General features: G+C 37.0%; 1 protein-coding gene across 1 annotated transcript; it reads left to right on the top strand.

The window, feature by feature from the left end:
• Positions 1 to 16: 16 nt before the first annotated feature.
• On the top strand, positions 17 to 15,857 carry LOC310649947 (vomeronasal type-2 receptor 26-like; the record flags this gene model as incomplete). Its single annotated transcript, XM_083378779.1, has 7 exons — positions 17 to 84; positions 1,811 to 1,975; positions 2,678 to 2,969; positions 3,151 to 4,011; positions 9,825 to 10,052; positions 11,084 to 11,210; positions 14,956 to 15,857. 7 exons carry the CDS (start codon positions 17 to 19, stop codon positions 15,855 to 15,857), a joined length of 2,643 nt encoding a protein of 880 aa, XP_083234905.1.
• Positions 15,858 to 16,833: the final 976 nt, after the last annotated feature.

The raw sequence follows: 16,833 nt of genomic DNA, 5'->3' as shown, positions 1-16,833 counted from the left end.
TTCTTGAACCTGTGCGATGTCACATTTTGATAGGCCTATGTCATTCAGAGTCATGGAGAACTCTGACATGAGAATGGAAATTAGGTAACCTTCAAGCTGATTTCTTGCAAGTTGAGAAGCCTCATGGCCATATGATGGGTTTGATGCATTCTGAATGTAGGCACTGGGTATTAAATCCACTCAAATCAATTGCCCTAAATGAACTACAAATACTTTCTAGAAAATGGATCAGATTCTGCAGATTCTAATTGAGCTGTTGGATTATTCATATAACAATGTAACAAGGCCTCAAAAGTAATACTAATAACTCCTCCATTTTACTAGTGAAATATACTTTCTATATGTGCCTCAATGTTTCTTATTGTGAACCTTGCGCTAACAGGGTAATATATTTTGGTTGAAAAATGGAAAATAAATTTTAATTAATGTATCATATTAATATTTAAAAAGGGATGCGGTGGCTCAGTGGGTTAGGACGCTGAGCTTGTCGATCAGAAGGTTGGCAGTTTGACAGGTTGAATCCCGAGTGCCGCGTAGCAGAGTGAGCGCCTGTTACTCGTCCCAGCTTCTGCCAACCTAGCAGTTTAAAAATGCAAGTAGAAAAATAGGGACCACTACAGTGGGAAGGTAACAGCGTTCCGGGCGCCTTTGGCGTCTAGTCATGCCAGCCACATGACCACGGAGACGTCCTCGGACAAGCACTGGCTCTTCGGCTTTGAAACGGAGATGAGCACCGGCCCCTAGAGTTGGAAACGACTAGCACGCATGTGCGGGGGAACCTTTACCTTTACCTTTTTTATTAATATTTAACACTCAGAGAGTATTCATCAAGATGAATTGGAGTTCACATCTGAACTTCTCCAATTATTAAGCCACAAAGAGAAAAGAAATGTGGGCATACAACAATAAATAATAACAATAACAACAACAATAACGATAATAATAATAATAATAATAATAATAATAATAATAATAATAATAATAATAATAATAATGTTGGAAGGGACCTTGGAGGTCTTCTAGTCCAACCCCCCTGCTCAGCCAGGACACCCTATACAATTTCAGACAATTTGCTGTCCAGTCTCTTCTTCAAAACTTCCAGTGTTGGAGCATTCACAACTTCTGGAGGCAGGTTGTTCCACTGATTAATTGTTCTGTCAGGAAATTTCTCCTTAGTTCTAGGTTGCTCCTATCCTGAATTAATTTCCATCCGTTGCTTCTTCTCCTGCCTTCAGGTGCTTTAGAGAATAGCTTGACTCCCTCTTCTTTGTTTAAACCCCTGAGATATTGGAACACTGCTATCATGTCAACCCTAGTTCTTCTCTTCATTTGTTGTTCAAAATCAACAATCTTTTTTACCCCCTATAAATAAAAGAATAACAATGCTAGAGAAAATACTGAAGGGATGATTACTTCCCCAATGGAATTATTCCAATGATAATAATTTGTTTCCTTCATCAAAACTGTAAACACCTGAGGAAGACATAAGAGAAATGAACAAATGTATGAAGAAAAGTCTGTCCCACGGAGACTGGAGAGTAGAAGATAGGTAGATGAAGTCGGTCATTTCAACCACCCCAAATGAAGTTCTGTTGCTGAAGCTCCACATTGCCGTTCAGATCTTTTTGAGTATTAGCAGTATATGCAAGCAGAATCAGAGGTATAAGTTAGGATTTCAACTTGTTCTTAATAGAAATTTTGAGGCTGGTGAAATGCAGACTAACGTGGCAAGCTGCTGATGGAGGAACTTCTATATTGAAAGAGCATTTCCTGCCCCGATGTTCTTTCTTCTCCTATTTCCACTCTTCAGAGTGAAGTCACTGCCTTGTCATCCAGGTGAACCGATACCTGTTCCAAATGAATGGTACCAGGAAGGGGACCTTGTCATTGGTGAGATGGTATCTATGGCTAACTACCAATTTAATCAAGTTTCATTTCAGCAGCAGCCCTCTCAGGAGTTTTTTGAACATCCAAGGTAAGCAATTCTTATCATTCACCTTTGTGTCATCTCTATGCAATGAATAAAAAGAAAGGCAGATATTTTCTTTCATATTTTTTTTTTAAATTCCATTTATATCCAGCCCTTCTCCGAAGACTCAGGGCAGCTTACAAGCTTAGCAGTAGCCTTCATTCTATGTATATGCCTGCTTATTAGGGCTTTCACACACACACCCCAAGCAGCATTATTACAAAGTCAGCTTAATTGCCCCCAAAAATCTGGGTCCTCATTTTACCTACCTCGGAAGGATGGAAGGCTGAGTCAACCATATTGGGAACACTTTGTTTTGTGGGGAAGTGTTTTCAGGCAGAGGTCCCTAATCTTTTGGGCACCAGGGACAAGTTACATAGAGAGAGGTTTTTTTTCATGGACCAGAGAGGGTGTGGTTTTGTGTGCTGCCTCCAACCCGCAGATGGGCCTTTGCTTCTTTGTGCAACCCGGTTGCAGGCATGCTGTGGCCCGGTACCAGTCCATGGACTGGGGATTGGGGCCCCCTGTTTTAAGGAATATTGATTCTATCATGCAAACAATAGAAATCACAAGAATTAGTTCAGTGCAGTAGAATTAAAAATAGGGCTGGATTGGTGATTCCTTATATGGGGTAAAGTATCTCCCTGGGGTTCCAGGAAAATAATAAAGAAATATTTAATGATAGATGTAAATTTTTCCCGTTTTCAGCGTGCTAACAAAGTTTTACCAACATATCCTTTCCTTGGTCTTCGCTGTGAAGGAGATCAATGAGAATCCAGAAATCTTGTCCAATGTCACTCTTGGCTTCTATATTCATGATAGCTACTACAATGCAATAATGACCTATCGGACCACCCTGGACCTGCTCTTCAGATCAGAGAGATTTGTCCCCAACTATAAATGTGACAGCAGGAAAAATCTCATTTCTATCATAGGAGGGCTCAGCTTTGGAACTTCCTCCTATATTGCAGACATTGTAAAGTTTTACAAGATTCCACAGGTAGGGTTTTTGGGAAGGGAGTCCTGAAAAATCCCCCCCTCTTTTCTTTTTACCAAACTAGGCTTATTAAAACATCTTTATTCTCTGGCCACATTACTCAACAATCTGACCAAATTTGTTGGAATATATGAAGAAAAAGATAGTGATGATGATCCATTTCCATAATCTGTGTTTCTTTTAGCTCACATATGGGTCATTCACCCCACAAGATGTTCATAGTACTGAGATTCCATTCTACTACTCCATGGTTCCAAATGAGTCCTCACAGTACATTGGGATTATCCGACTGCTTCAACATTTTGGGTGGAGATGGGTTGGACTCCTTGCTATTGATAACAGTCAAGGAGACCATTTTCTGCAGAGCATGGAGTCCCTCTTTTCCCAGCATGGAATCTGCTCTGCTTCTACAGAAAGAATCCCATTGCTAAGCTACTGGGATAAGTTTTTTGAAATGTTGGAAAAATGGAAAAATATTTATAAACACATAATTAATGAGAAGACAAACACCTTTATCATCTGTGGAGAATCCGTGACAATTGCATGGTTAACGGATATAATGTTTTGGCTTGGCTCTGGACATGTGCAGAGTTCCTTGGGAAAGGTATGGATCATGACTGCCCAGATGGATTATTTATTAACTGGAATGACTAAAAAATGGGATCGGCAGTTCTTTGATGGTGCCATTTGCTTTACAATTCACTCAAAAGAAATTTCAAGGTTCAAGGAATTCTTGACCTTGATAAAACCTCCTTGGATTCAAGAAGATGGATTTTTTCCACTTTTCTGGGAGCAAGTATTTGATTGTTCATTACCATCCCCTTCTTTGAGCAAACTGGTCAATCCCTTTTGTACTGGAGAGGAGAGGCTAGAGGATATTCCTGGGGCTCTTTTTGAGGTAGAGATGTCTGGGCACAGCTATAGTATCTACAATGCTGCCTCTGTATTGGCTCAAGCTTTACATGCTCTCTTCTTACTTCGATCTAATCACAGGCATTTTATGAGACACAAATTATCAGAATATGAAGATTCACAACCATGGCAGGTGAACTTTTGTGCTACAAGTATTTTGTACTACATAATAGCAAAGTACAAAGTTAGGGTGTATGATTCCAACAGGGAAGTGGCAGGTACTAAAATGGATTTGAACATTTGTCTAATGATGGCATTTATTTGCATACCTTTTATTTCCATCCCTGTAATTGTAGGAAATGGTGCATGTAGAAGGGAGCTGATATGATGGCAGTTTTTTTGAAAGGAGGGAACACATTTCAGAAACTGTTTGTGTGGGAGAGAAGAGGTAGCACACCCTCAAACTCTGAGGAGACAGTGGAAGAGAGTTACAATAGCCACTACCTAGAATCTTACAGGGTATATCTCTCAGGTTATATGTGAGTAGTAAGGATTTAGTATGGGAAGATATTACCTACAATGTGTAAGTAAATAAAAAACTTGAATTCTGGCTCATTTTTTCTATATCATTCTTGGGCTTTGTTGTTGTTGTTAGCTGCGAAGTCGTGTCCGACTCATCGCGACCCTATGGACAACGTTCCTCCAGGCCTTCCTGTCTTCCACCATCTTCTGGAGTCCATTTAAGCTCACGCCTACTGCTTCAGTGACTCCATCCAGCCACCTCATTCTCTGTCATCCCTTTCTTCTATTGCCCTCAATCTTTCCCAGCATTAGGCTCTTCTCCAGTGAGTCCTTCTTTCTCATTAGGTGGCCAAAGTATTTGAGTTTTAGCTTCAAGATCTGGCCTTCTAAAGAGCAGTCAGGATTGATCTCCTCTAGGACTGACCGGTTTGATCGCTTTGCAGTCCAAGGAACTCGCAGGAGTCTTCTCCAGCACCACAGTTCAAAGGCCTCAATTCTTTGGCGCTCAGCCTTTCTTATGGTCCAACTTTCACTGCCATACATTGCAACTGGGAAGACCATAGCCTTGACTATACGCACTTTCATTGGCAGGGTGATGTCTCTGCTTTTTAGTGTGCTGTCTAGATTTGCCATGGCTTTCCTTCCCAGGAGCAAGCGTCTTTTAATTTCTTGGCTACAGTCCCCATCTGCAGTGATCTTGGAGCCCAGGAAAACAAAATCTGTCACTACCTCCATTTCTTCCCCATCTATTTGCCAGGAATTGAGAGGGCCAGATGCCATGATCTTGGTTTTCTTAATGTTAAGTTTCAACCCAACTTTTGCACTCTCCTTCTTCACCCGCAACAAGAGGCTCTTTAGTTCTTCTTCACTTTCTGCCATTAGAGTGGTATCATCTGCGTATCTTAGGTTGTTGATATTTCTTCCAGCAATCTTAATTCCAACTTTTGATTCATTTAGCCCTGCCTTTCTCATGATGTGTTCTGCATATAAGTTAAATAGGCAGGGCGACAGTATACAGCCTTGCCGGACTCCTTTCCCAATTCTGAACCAATCAGTGGTTCCGTGTCCAGTTCTCACTGTTGCTTCTTGACCCGCATATAGGTTTCTCAAGAGACAAATAAGATGGTCTGGTACTCCCATCTCTTTAAGAACTTGCCACAGTTTGTTATGATCCACACAATCAAAGGCTTTAGCATAGTCAATGAAGCAGAAGTAGATGTTTTTCTGGAACTCTCTAGCTTTCTCCATGATCCAGCGTATGTTGGCAATTTGATCTCTAGTTCCTCTGCCTCTTTGAAATCCTGCCTGTACTTCTGGTAGTTCTCGATCCACATACTGCTGAAGTCTAGCTTGTAGGATTTTAAGCATGACTTTACTAGCATGAGAAATGAGTGCAATGGTGCGATAGTTTGAACATTCTTTGGCACTGCCTTTCTTTGGAATTGGAATGTAAACTGATCTTTTCCAATCCTCTGGCCACTGTTGAGTTTTCCAAATTTGCTGGCAAATTGAGTGTAGCGCTTTTACTGCACTGTCTTTTAAGATTTTGAATAGCTCAGCTGGAATACTGTCACCTCCACTAGCTTTGTTGTTGCTCAGCTTTTCTAAGGCCCACTTCACTTCACATTCTAGGATGTCTGGCTCGAGGTCAGTGACCACCTCATTGTGATTATCAGGGACGTTAAGCTCATTCTTGTATAGTTCTTCTGTGTAATTTTGCCACCTCTTCTTAATCTCTTCTGCCTCTGTTAGGTCCTTGCCATTTTGGTCCTTTATCATGCCCATTTTTGCATGGAATGTTCCCTTCATCTCTCCAATTTTCTTGAAAAGATCTCTGGTCCTCCCCATTCTATTGTTTTCTTCTATTTCTTTGCACTGTTCATTTAAGAAGGCATTCTTATCTCTTCTAGCTATTCTCTGGAATTCTGCATTCAATTGGGCATATCTATGTTTTTCTCCCTTGCCTTTCGCTTTCCTCCTTTCCTCAGCTATTTGCAAAGCTTCCTCAGACAACCATTTTGCTTTCTTGCATTTCTTTTTCTTTGGGATGGTTTTGGTTGCTACCTGTTGTACAATGTCGTGAACCTCTGTCCATAGTTCTTCAGGCACTCTGTCTATCAGATCTAATTCCTTAAATCTATTTGTCACCTCTACTGTATATTCAACAGGGATATGATTTAATTCATACCTGAGTGGCCTAGTGCTTTTCCCTACTTTCTTCAGTTTCAGCCTAAACTTTGCAAGGAGAAGCTCATGGTCTGAGCCACAGTCAGCTCCTGGTCTTGTTTTTACCGACTGTATAGAGCTTCTCCATCTTTGGCTGCAGAGCATATAGTCAATCTGATTTCTGTGTTGACCGTCTGGTGATGTCCATGTGTAGAGCCGTCTCTTGGGTTGTTGGAAAAGAGTGTTTGCTATGACCATCATATTCTCTTGGCAAAATTCTATCAGCCTGTGCCCTGCTTCATTTTGTACTCCAAGGCCAAACTTGCCTGTTATTCCAGTTATCTTTTGGCTTCCTACTTTAGCATTCCAATCCCCCATGATGATAAGGACATCATTTTTTGGTGTTAGTTCTATAAGGTGCTGTAGGGCTTCATAGAACCGGTCAATTTCATCCTCTTCAACACTGGTGGTTGGGGCATAGACTTGGACTACTGTGATATTGAATGGTTTGCCTTGGATTCGAACTGAGATCATTCTGTCATTTTGAGGATTGTATCCCAGTATTGATTTTCCTACTCTTTTATTGACTATGAAGGCTACTCCATTTCTTCTGAGGGATTCTTGCCCGCAGTAGTATACCTGATGGTCATATGAATTAAATTCACCCATTCCTGTCCATTTTAGTTCGCTAATACCTAAGATGTCGATGTTCAGTCTTGACATCTCTTGTTTGACCATGTCCAGCTTTCCTTGATTCATGGATCTTACATTCCAGGTTCCTATGGAGAAAAAATCTTTACAGCATCGGACTTTCCTTTCACCACCAGACACATCCACAGCTGAGCGTCCTTTCGGCTTTGGCCCAGTCGCTTCATTCTTTCTGGCGCTACTAGTACTAGCCCTCTGCTCTTCCCCAGTAGCATATTGGACGCCTTCCGACCTGAGGGGCTCATCTTCCAGCATCATATCGTTTTGCCTTTTGGTACTGTCCATAGGGTTTTCATGGCAAAGATACTGGAGTGGGTTGCCATTTCCTTCTCCAGTGGATCACGTTTTGTCAGAACTCTCAGCTATGACCTGTCTGTCTTGGGTGGCCCTGCACGGCATAGCTCATAGCTTCATTGAATTACGCAAGCCCCTTCGCCACGACAAGGCAGTAATCCATGAAGGGGTATAGCTTGGGCTTAGCTTCACACTAATATGCTTTCTATTTTATTCTCTGAGCCTAGTAAATTAAACCTATGGTGCATGAGCCAAAAAGGGAAGAAGCGACTCTAAAATTAATTTGAACATTTGTCCACTGATAATGTTTATTATATACCTTTTTTAAAAGTACGCTTTATTAATTTTTTAACATAATCACCTTAATATTTGGTAGACTACTGCTAAGCTTGTAAGCCGCCCTGAGTCTTCGGAGAAGGGCGGGATATAAATGGAATTAAATTAAAATAAAATAATTGTCAGAGTTTACATTTAAAAAAATATTCACTAACAGTTAATTTCTATAATCTATAATCCACATGATAACTTTACTTGATTTCCTCTTTTCCCCATAGTATTCTCTTTTACCAACCTTAAGTTAATACAATTCTTGTTGTTTTAATAAATGATAATTGAGTACAAAAGTTTTCTAATATTTCTACAAACAATAATCACATCAATATAATATTCCTTTTCTATCTAGTCATTCTGGTTGTCTCATCATATATCATGTTTATAGTTCTTGTTTACATTTGTTTTTCCCACAATGTTCTTAACATTTTTACTGATTAAGATTTTCTCAAAGTTAATTACATTTAAATATTTAAATCTATTTTTATCATGTAAGCCAACCCAATACTTTTACCTTTCTTAAGGAATAAATAAGACGGAAAAGAGAAAAAAGAAGAATAAGAATAAAAATAAAATAAAAAGACATTATCCTACTTAAAATCCCTATTTCCTATAAGCTAACACATATCTATTTCCATTTTTTGTTCTTTTTTACCATAATTAAAAATGTATTTGATCTTTAAATATTCCATTTAATAAATCTAATCCTCTAGTCTTTTAGCTCTTAGTCAAAACATTTTTTTAAAAAAAATCAGTTTATTAATTTTCTCAAAGTCAATCACCTTTAGATATCTAAAACATTTCCTTTATATAAGCCACCCCAACTCTTTTATATTACTCATATCTAGAAATAAAATAAAAAAGTAGAAAAAGAAGGTACCATGTTACTTGAGGGGCTCTTTCCTCTTAAAATCAAAGTCACATCCAATTTTTTTTTCTATTTCTTTAACCATTCCCAAACAGGTGTTTCTTTTTTAAATATTCCCTCTGATAGGCCTCATAATCTATTTTCTTAATTTTCACTTTAGCCCTTTTTTGCCCATTATCATTTTTAATCAATATGTTCTGCTGGGTCAGAGAATCATTCCATATTCTTATAGGTGTTACTGTAGATATAAAGAGTAAGTCAAGTACAGTATCTTTGTTAGAGGCATATAATAATAGTAATAATAGTAATAGTAATAGTAATAGTAATAATAATAATAGTAATAATAATAATAATAATAATAATAATAATAATAAGAAGAAGAAGAAGAAGAAGAAGAAGAAGTAGAAGAAGAAGAAGAAGAAGAAGAAGAAGAAGAAGAAGAAGAAGAAGAAGAAGAAGAAGAAGAAGAAGAAGAAGAAGAAGAAGAAGAAGAAGAAGAAGAAGAAGAAGAAGAAGTTGGAAGGGACCTTGGAGGTCATCTAGTGCAACCCCCCGCTAAGGAAGGAAACCCTATACCATTTCAGACAAATGGCTGTCCAGTCTCCTCTTAAAAACTTCCAGTGTTGGAGCATTCAACACTTCTGGAGGCAGGTTGTTCCACTGGTTACTTGTTCTAACTGTCAGGAAGTTTCTCCTTAGTTCTAAGTTGCTTCTCTCCTTGACTAGTTTCCATCCGTTGCTTCTTGTCCTGCCTTCATGTGCTTTGGAGAATAGCTTGACTCCTTCTTCTTTGTGGCAGCCCCTGAGATATTGGAACACTGCTATAATGTCACCCCTTACCCTTCTCTTTGTTAAACTACACATACCCAATTCCAGCAACTGTTCCCTATATGTTTTAGCCTCCAGTCCCCCAGTCATCTTTGTTGCCCTTCTCTGTACCCTTTCTAGAATCTCAACATCTTTTTTACATCGTGGTGACCAAAACTGGATGCAGTATTCCAGGTGTGGCCTTACCAAGGCATTGTAAAGTGGTATTAGTACTTCACGTGATCTTCACGTGATTTGCCCACTCATTTCTATGTTTTTATTTACCTGTTTTATTGTTCCCAATCATATAGCTCCACCAATTTCTGAAAGGCATGAAATACAATAATTCTCTTGGAGAAACCTTGACTTTTTATGATCAAAAGAAGATGGAAGGTGGATTTGATATCATAAACATTGTTGTCTTTCCCAATTCCACTTTCCAGAGACACAAGATTGGGAAAGTGGATCCTGATGCTTTAAAAGGAAGGGAATTAGTCATTAATGAGGATATGATTGTTTGGCATAGAGCATTTAACCAGGTATGATTTCAAGAATATTTTGTCTGATCATTCAGATAAGGATTCATTAGATTGGCATATTTACTTTTATCCTTCTTGGCAACCTATAACGATACCAAGATTGAGAAATAACTTTTTTCCTCTTTAATTATTAAAGGCTAACACTTTCTGGTATTGTGCACTATATTTATTAGACTTAACTCATATATTGAAATGTTAATGAGAAAGGGGAAAAAAATAACCATGCTTTTAAAGGAGTATATTACTCTAGTTGAGTGAAGCTTTATCAAATCTGTGTTCAAATCAGTTGTCATGGTTCCGACAGATGAAACTCTTCAGAGAACTTCGAGGCATTATTTTCCTTAAAGCATCTTTTATTCAAGTAGCATAATATCGGCACTTACATAATTGAAGCCAAAAACTGAATTCCCCTCCCCTGGGCACATAGTATCAAAGCACAATTCCTCCTCCAATTTACAGTCATAAATCTTATTCCCCAATTAGCTTGAAACGCGGGCTTCCTCTCCAGTTCTCCAACCCACCAATTCTTTATCAGCTCTGATTTCCACAACCTTGATTCTCACACTAGGTTCAGTGTTGCTATGTCTAGTTGGACTCTCATTCATATCCCCCCTCCCCAACATTATCTAACTCTAAAAGCAAAAGGAAGAAAATGGCTACATTTCCATTTGTTGTCAATGAAAAAGAACCGATGTTAGCAGTGTTGACATAGTGATTGCTTGACTCAATGTTTCTGGTCAGTGTGATGATTTGAATTAATAAAACTTTAATTAAATTGATACGAGAATTTCAACATAACAAAAATTGGAAATTCAGATCAGTTGTGCTCACAAAATCAAATCAGGGTGCAAACTGAAACATACTTAATTGTGTTTGAAATAAATCATCAAATCCAATCAAGTTCTCATTTTACAACCTTTAGATGGGACTATTCTCTTTAATGTAACAGCACGTTTCTCTTCAGTGTGACAACTGGATTTTCTTCAAAACAATAAATGCTCATCTTCCAACATTGTAATATTGATAAATAGGTGCTTCCCATTTCTCTATGCAATGAACATTGTCTCCCTGGTTATCACAAGAGGAAGAATGAAGGAAAGAAATTCTGCTGTTATGATTGTGTTGAATGTCCAGAGGGGAAAATCTCTAAAGAGAGTAGTAAGTTAACAAATCATTCAATTTTGTTGTTATACTGTCTAGTGTGCTGAACACTTTCAGCTAATTAAATAATGCATTTAAAAGTATAAGTTCTTACAATGGAATTGCAAGTGTTAATGTTCACAATCACAACAATGTTTCCATTAATTAATTAAACCAATCCTGGAATGGTTTCAGCTTTATAACCAAGCAAGCACCATAGTAGAGATTCAGAAACATTTGCACTGAAGACAATATATGCACCCCCCCCAAATATATTATTTCAGGGTTTTTTTAAAGATGAAAAATAAAAACCCACAAAAACATGATTGTACAATTTCAAAACTACATATAATACAATGTCTGTAAAGGTGGAGAGGAAGGAAGGAAGGAAGGAAGGAAGGAAGGAAGGAAGGAAGGAAGGAAGGAAGGAAGGAAGGAAGGAAGGGGCTTCTGGTTTGCCATGCTGCCACTATGGATGGCTGGGAGACTTGCTCTCTCTCTCTCCCCTGTCCAGTTTTGCATTGCTGGGGGCCTCTGAAAAGGGCCAAAAGTCGCCCCGAAGAGGTGACCAGCAAGGAGGGGTGCTTGCTGGATTGCAGGAGAACTGCAACTCTCCCGTTAGACCTGGTGATCCCTCCAAACCAGCGGATGAAAAGACCAGCCATTGTGGGTCGTCCCTAGGCTGTGAACAGCTGGTCACATTTTCCATCAGGCAACTCTTAAAGCAGCGCGGAAGAGACTGGGTGAGATCTACCTCTTTTACACCCTATTTTTTTCTGTACGTCATTAAGCTGCTAAGCATTCTCCCTCCTGCGGTGAGGGAAGGGGGATTTTAGCCCTCCCTCCAGAAAGAGCAGTGACTAAAAATCCAGGGGCGTTTTAAACATTGAAAAAGTAACTGAATCCCAATTGGAACTTTACTTCTCAAAGCATGTGGACTGAAATATTTTTTATTATTATTTTTCATTATCTAATCTGTTGTTTTTTTCTTATATAAAAAAGGAAAACTGAAAAGATTAAAATAACTTTGGGACTCAAAAGGCAACTTTAAAAGGGGCCTGACTGGCTGCCCAGGGAAATAGATAAGATACATAACCTTGAGAATTTTGAAACAACAGCTGTGAAAGGATCTGTGTTCCCTACCTGGGGGAAAAAAACAAAAAAACTTTTTCTCTCTTTTGGATTTTCTAAGTGTCAAGCCTTTAGTCTAAAATACTAATATGGAAGAAGACCAGGAACAAAATTTCCTTATAGATGAAGATCAAATAAACTCTCTCTATGTTGAAAATACTAATTCAAACTCTTACCACAACCAATGAAATACTAAGAGGCTATGGGAAGGAATAAGAAGACAGCCCAGATATGGAAGGCCAAACTTTGACTACAACTAAAGAACTGTCTATACAAAATACAATGGAAAAAATGAAACATTCAAATACTATGACAGAAGAATCTACTATTCAACAAATATTGACATTTGAAAATCCAGAAAAGACATCGACAACCTGGAAAAAGGAAAATGTTTCTTTATACAACTCAGAAGGAATTATAGGATCTAGAAAAAGAACAGTTGGATGAGAAGATAAACAATTCAGAACAACCACGTCAATATGGAAGAATAAAGAGACGACCCACTAGATCTATAAGTCCTCTCAAAAAAATGGCGACCAGATGGTTTTTCCAATATCAATTAATATACATGATATTACAAGGAGATTGGTTCGATGATCCAAAAGCAAGGACAGGGAAGATGACTTGGCAAAGGAAAAAAGCCAGAATAAGATTAAAAAAGAATGGAGTTTTGACCATCTTATTGAAATCTAAAACAGAATGTACTTAAAGAGATAAGATGTGCATTTTGAACTCAAGACATTGTGATGAACTGAGATAAAGAAAAAAATGTGGTCATTAAAATGTAGCAGTATAAATACTAATAGCTAATTTGAATATTGATTTGTGCATAAAGGTCATGTAAAGGTGAATAATGTAGATAAGCTAAAAACATATTGTTGAAAGGAATAAATAGGTCTATATGGAACTTTAAAAATGAAAAATTTTAGTTTAAGCAAGAGATAGCAGATACAAAGAGGAAGAGAGATGAAGTATCTGTAATAAAAAGAAATTTTGATTACTACATAAGAAAAACAAACTGAAAACTAGCAAAAAGGAAGGATATCATATTGTATCCTTAATTTGTTGACATATAGGGTGAGAAGTTAAATAGACGGGATGTATATTTTGAATATTAGATTTTGTGAGGAATGGTGATAGATGAATTGGGAGTATATTAAAAATCTTGGGAATAATAAATATCAAACATTAAATATAAATGTTAGTGGAAATTAAAACTGAAAAATCTATTAGGTCATTGATTGTCTAAAAGATTGTGTGTTAAAACAACTAGAATATATGTAAACTAAAAACTATGGATATATGTAAGAAAGTTATTTTCTTTGTGAGTGATAAGATAAAACCTGTCTTTTAATTTACAAATAGAAAACATATATGTAGGGAAAAAGAAAGGAAATGTTTATGGTAGCAATCTGAAATCTGTACTAATGATATCTGTATGTATTACAACTACTCAGCCACCACATTGGTTTTCAAATATGTGAATGTAATATTAGAAAATCAATAAAATTTGTAAAAATAAAGGAAGGAAGGAAGGAAAGAAGGAAGGAAGGAAGGAAGGAAGGAAGGAAGGAAGGAAGGAAGGAAGGAAGGAAGGAAGGAATTCAGAATTGATATCTTTTGATTAAACTATGGAATCCAAAAATCTCCAATGTGCACCAATTAAATAGGGGCACTCTTGATATATAATAATGAAAACGAGAATTTCTAAAATTTATGGAAGTCAATATTTACTTCTTAAGAAGAGTGGACAAACTAATGAGATATTTCTCTTAATAATAGGAATCTTGCAGACATAATGTGGAATATGATTAAATCACTCCATACTTTTTGTCTTAATAATGTTTCCAACCCTCTCAGTCACTTTATTTGTTTGTTTGTGTGTTTAGTTATTACTTATCCATCCATCCATCCTTCCATCCATCCATCCATTTGTCCACAGTTTTGCTTCTTTGAGAAATATTTATTCATATTTTCTCTACATTGTGTTGTTCTCTTGGATATGTAATATCTAAGTATTTTATATGTAATGCAGGCTGATTCCAATATTTTCTTTATGGGGGTAAACACAAGAAATGAAATATTAAAAGAAACATAGAAAGAAAACAAAAATAGTGATATTAAATTAAAAAGGGATATATACTTCTCTTACAGAAACAGAAAATCCCTTTTACTCTATAATTTTTCCTTCAAATATGTAATTACTCATATGTTTTACAATTTTCTCCTTGAAAATTTTCTTTCCTCTTTCACTTTGAATTTGGTGAAACTATTATACTTATATACCATAGTTTGAATATTGTTCAATATTCAATAAGTCAATATGGTTTCAAATATGAAAATATATCACTTCAGCTATTCATGAATCTTTATTGGAGAACTCCTTTATCATAAGAAAGCAAATCAAGATAAAATGGATTTTCATGGAGTTTGTGAAATTTTCTTGTGTATAATCAAAGCAATATTTGACTTAATAGCACAACACGCAAAATATACAGAGAGAGATGTTGAAATGCATTTTTATATTGTAGATTCTATTATTTATACCAAAGACATAAACATCAGAGGGGATAAATATGGAATTTAATAATAATCTTTGTTACAAAACTGTCTTGTCATTTTTCCCTTTTAGACACTGTTGCTTGCTTTCAATGTCCTGATGATCAATATGCAAACCATAAGAAAGATGGATGCATCATGAAAACAATTAGCTTCTTATCTTATGAAGAACCTTTAGGACTCAGTTTAGCCACTGTTGCTACTTTATTTTTCCTCATTACAGCATGGGTGTTGGGAATATTTATTAAGCACAAAGACAGTCCTATCATCAAAGCCAACAACCGAGATCTCACCTACGCTCTCCTCATCTCCCTTCTCCTTTGCTTCTTCTCTTCTTTGCTCTTTATTGGACAACCTGGGAGAGTCACCTGTCTGCTCAGACAGTCTGCATTTGGTCTCACCTTCTCATTGTCCATCTCTTGTGTGTTGGCCAAAACCATCCTTGTTTCTCTTGCCTTCAAGGCCACCAAGCCAGGATCTCGGATAAGGACATGGGTGGGGAAAAGATTGGCTGTTTCTATTGTTTTGCTCTGCTCTCTACTGCAAGCAAGCATCTGTATTGTTTGGTTATCCACCTCTCCCCCATTTCCAGAATTAGACATGCACTCAATCACTGAAGAAATGGTTCTACAATGCAATGAAGGCTCAGTCTTTATGTTTTATTGTGTTCTGAGCTATATGGCTCTCCTTTCGCTTGCCAGCTTCATTGTGGCATTCCAGGCTCGTAAACTGCCTGACAGCTTTAATGAAGCCAAGTTCATCACCTTCAGCATGTTGGCCTTCTGCAGTGTCTGGGTCTCCTTTGTTCCAACCTACCTGAGCACCAGAGGAAAAGCCATGGTGGCTGTGGAGATATTCTCCATTTTGTCCTCTGGTGCTGGGCTTCTTGGATGCATCTTTTTCCCCAAATGTTACATTATTGTTTTTAGACCTGATTTAAACAACAAGGATCAACTGATAAGAAGACATGTTTAAAAACCTTTTTGATAATGTTTTTAAGTTGAGAAATGTCAAATACAGTCTTTTAAATATATTCTTATAGGTGTAAAAAGATTGTTTAGCATTTTTATTTACTTGTAGTTTAGAAACCTGAATTTATGAAAAATTGTTTCAAATTATGTTTTTCCCCCACAACTTACAAAGAGGTCTCACAGAACGTAGTGGGGAATAGTAATATGGTTTGAGGTAAACCAGAGAAAACCTTTTTTTTGTATTAACAATTATCTTTTTTAAAAGGGAAAATTCAAATGTGTTAATTCTGGTTTCAGTAGGTCAGTAAACACATTTCTCTTATAATGAAGAAAGTGGATAAGAATACAATTTTTGCTCTAAGTTTGTTCCTTTGGTTTATTAGGTTATTAGTTATTATAGGAAAACACATTTTAATAACATTAATATATCTATCATTGTAAATAATTATTCCAAGGATTTTACCCCATCTAACTTGACAATTTTCTTTTTGAGTCAGGAGAAGATATGAAATTAAGTCATATATGTGGATCTATCTATGAGGACCCAGATTTTTGGGGGCAATTAAGCTGACTTTGTAATAATGCCGCTTGGGTGTGTGTGTGAAAGCCCTAATAAGCAGGCATATACATAGAATGAAGGCTACTGCTAAGCTTGTAAGCCGCCCTGAGTCTTCGGAGAAGGGTGGGATATAAATGGAATTTTGAAAAAAAAATATTAGGAATTTTTTTTTAGATTTCCACTTTGTTCTTGCAGGTTTACATGCTCTCCATCTCTTATTTATCTTAATAGTTTTGAGTAGTCTCTTTTAATATCTGATTGAATCACAATTCACCAAATACAATAGTCAGATACTTCATATAGAATCTGTGGAAGTATTATATGGATTTATTATAGATAAAATTTGGATAACAGGAATCTCCCTTAGAAAACGATCATTGCTTTAGAGACGGATAGAGCTGATTATTATTTAAGATTCCAA

This window comes from Vipera ursinii, assembly GCF_947247035.1.
Source record: "Vipera ursinii genome assembly, chromosome: Z".
Lineage (NCBI taxonomy): Eukaryota > Metazoa > Chordata > Lepidosauria > Squamata > Viperidae > Vipera > Vipera ursinii.
Note: the sequence above shows the minus strand (reverse complement) of the source record. Positions and strands in the feature narration are given on the sequence as shown.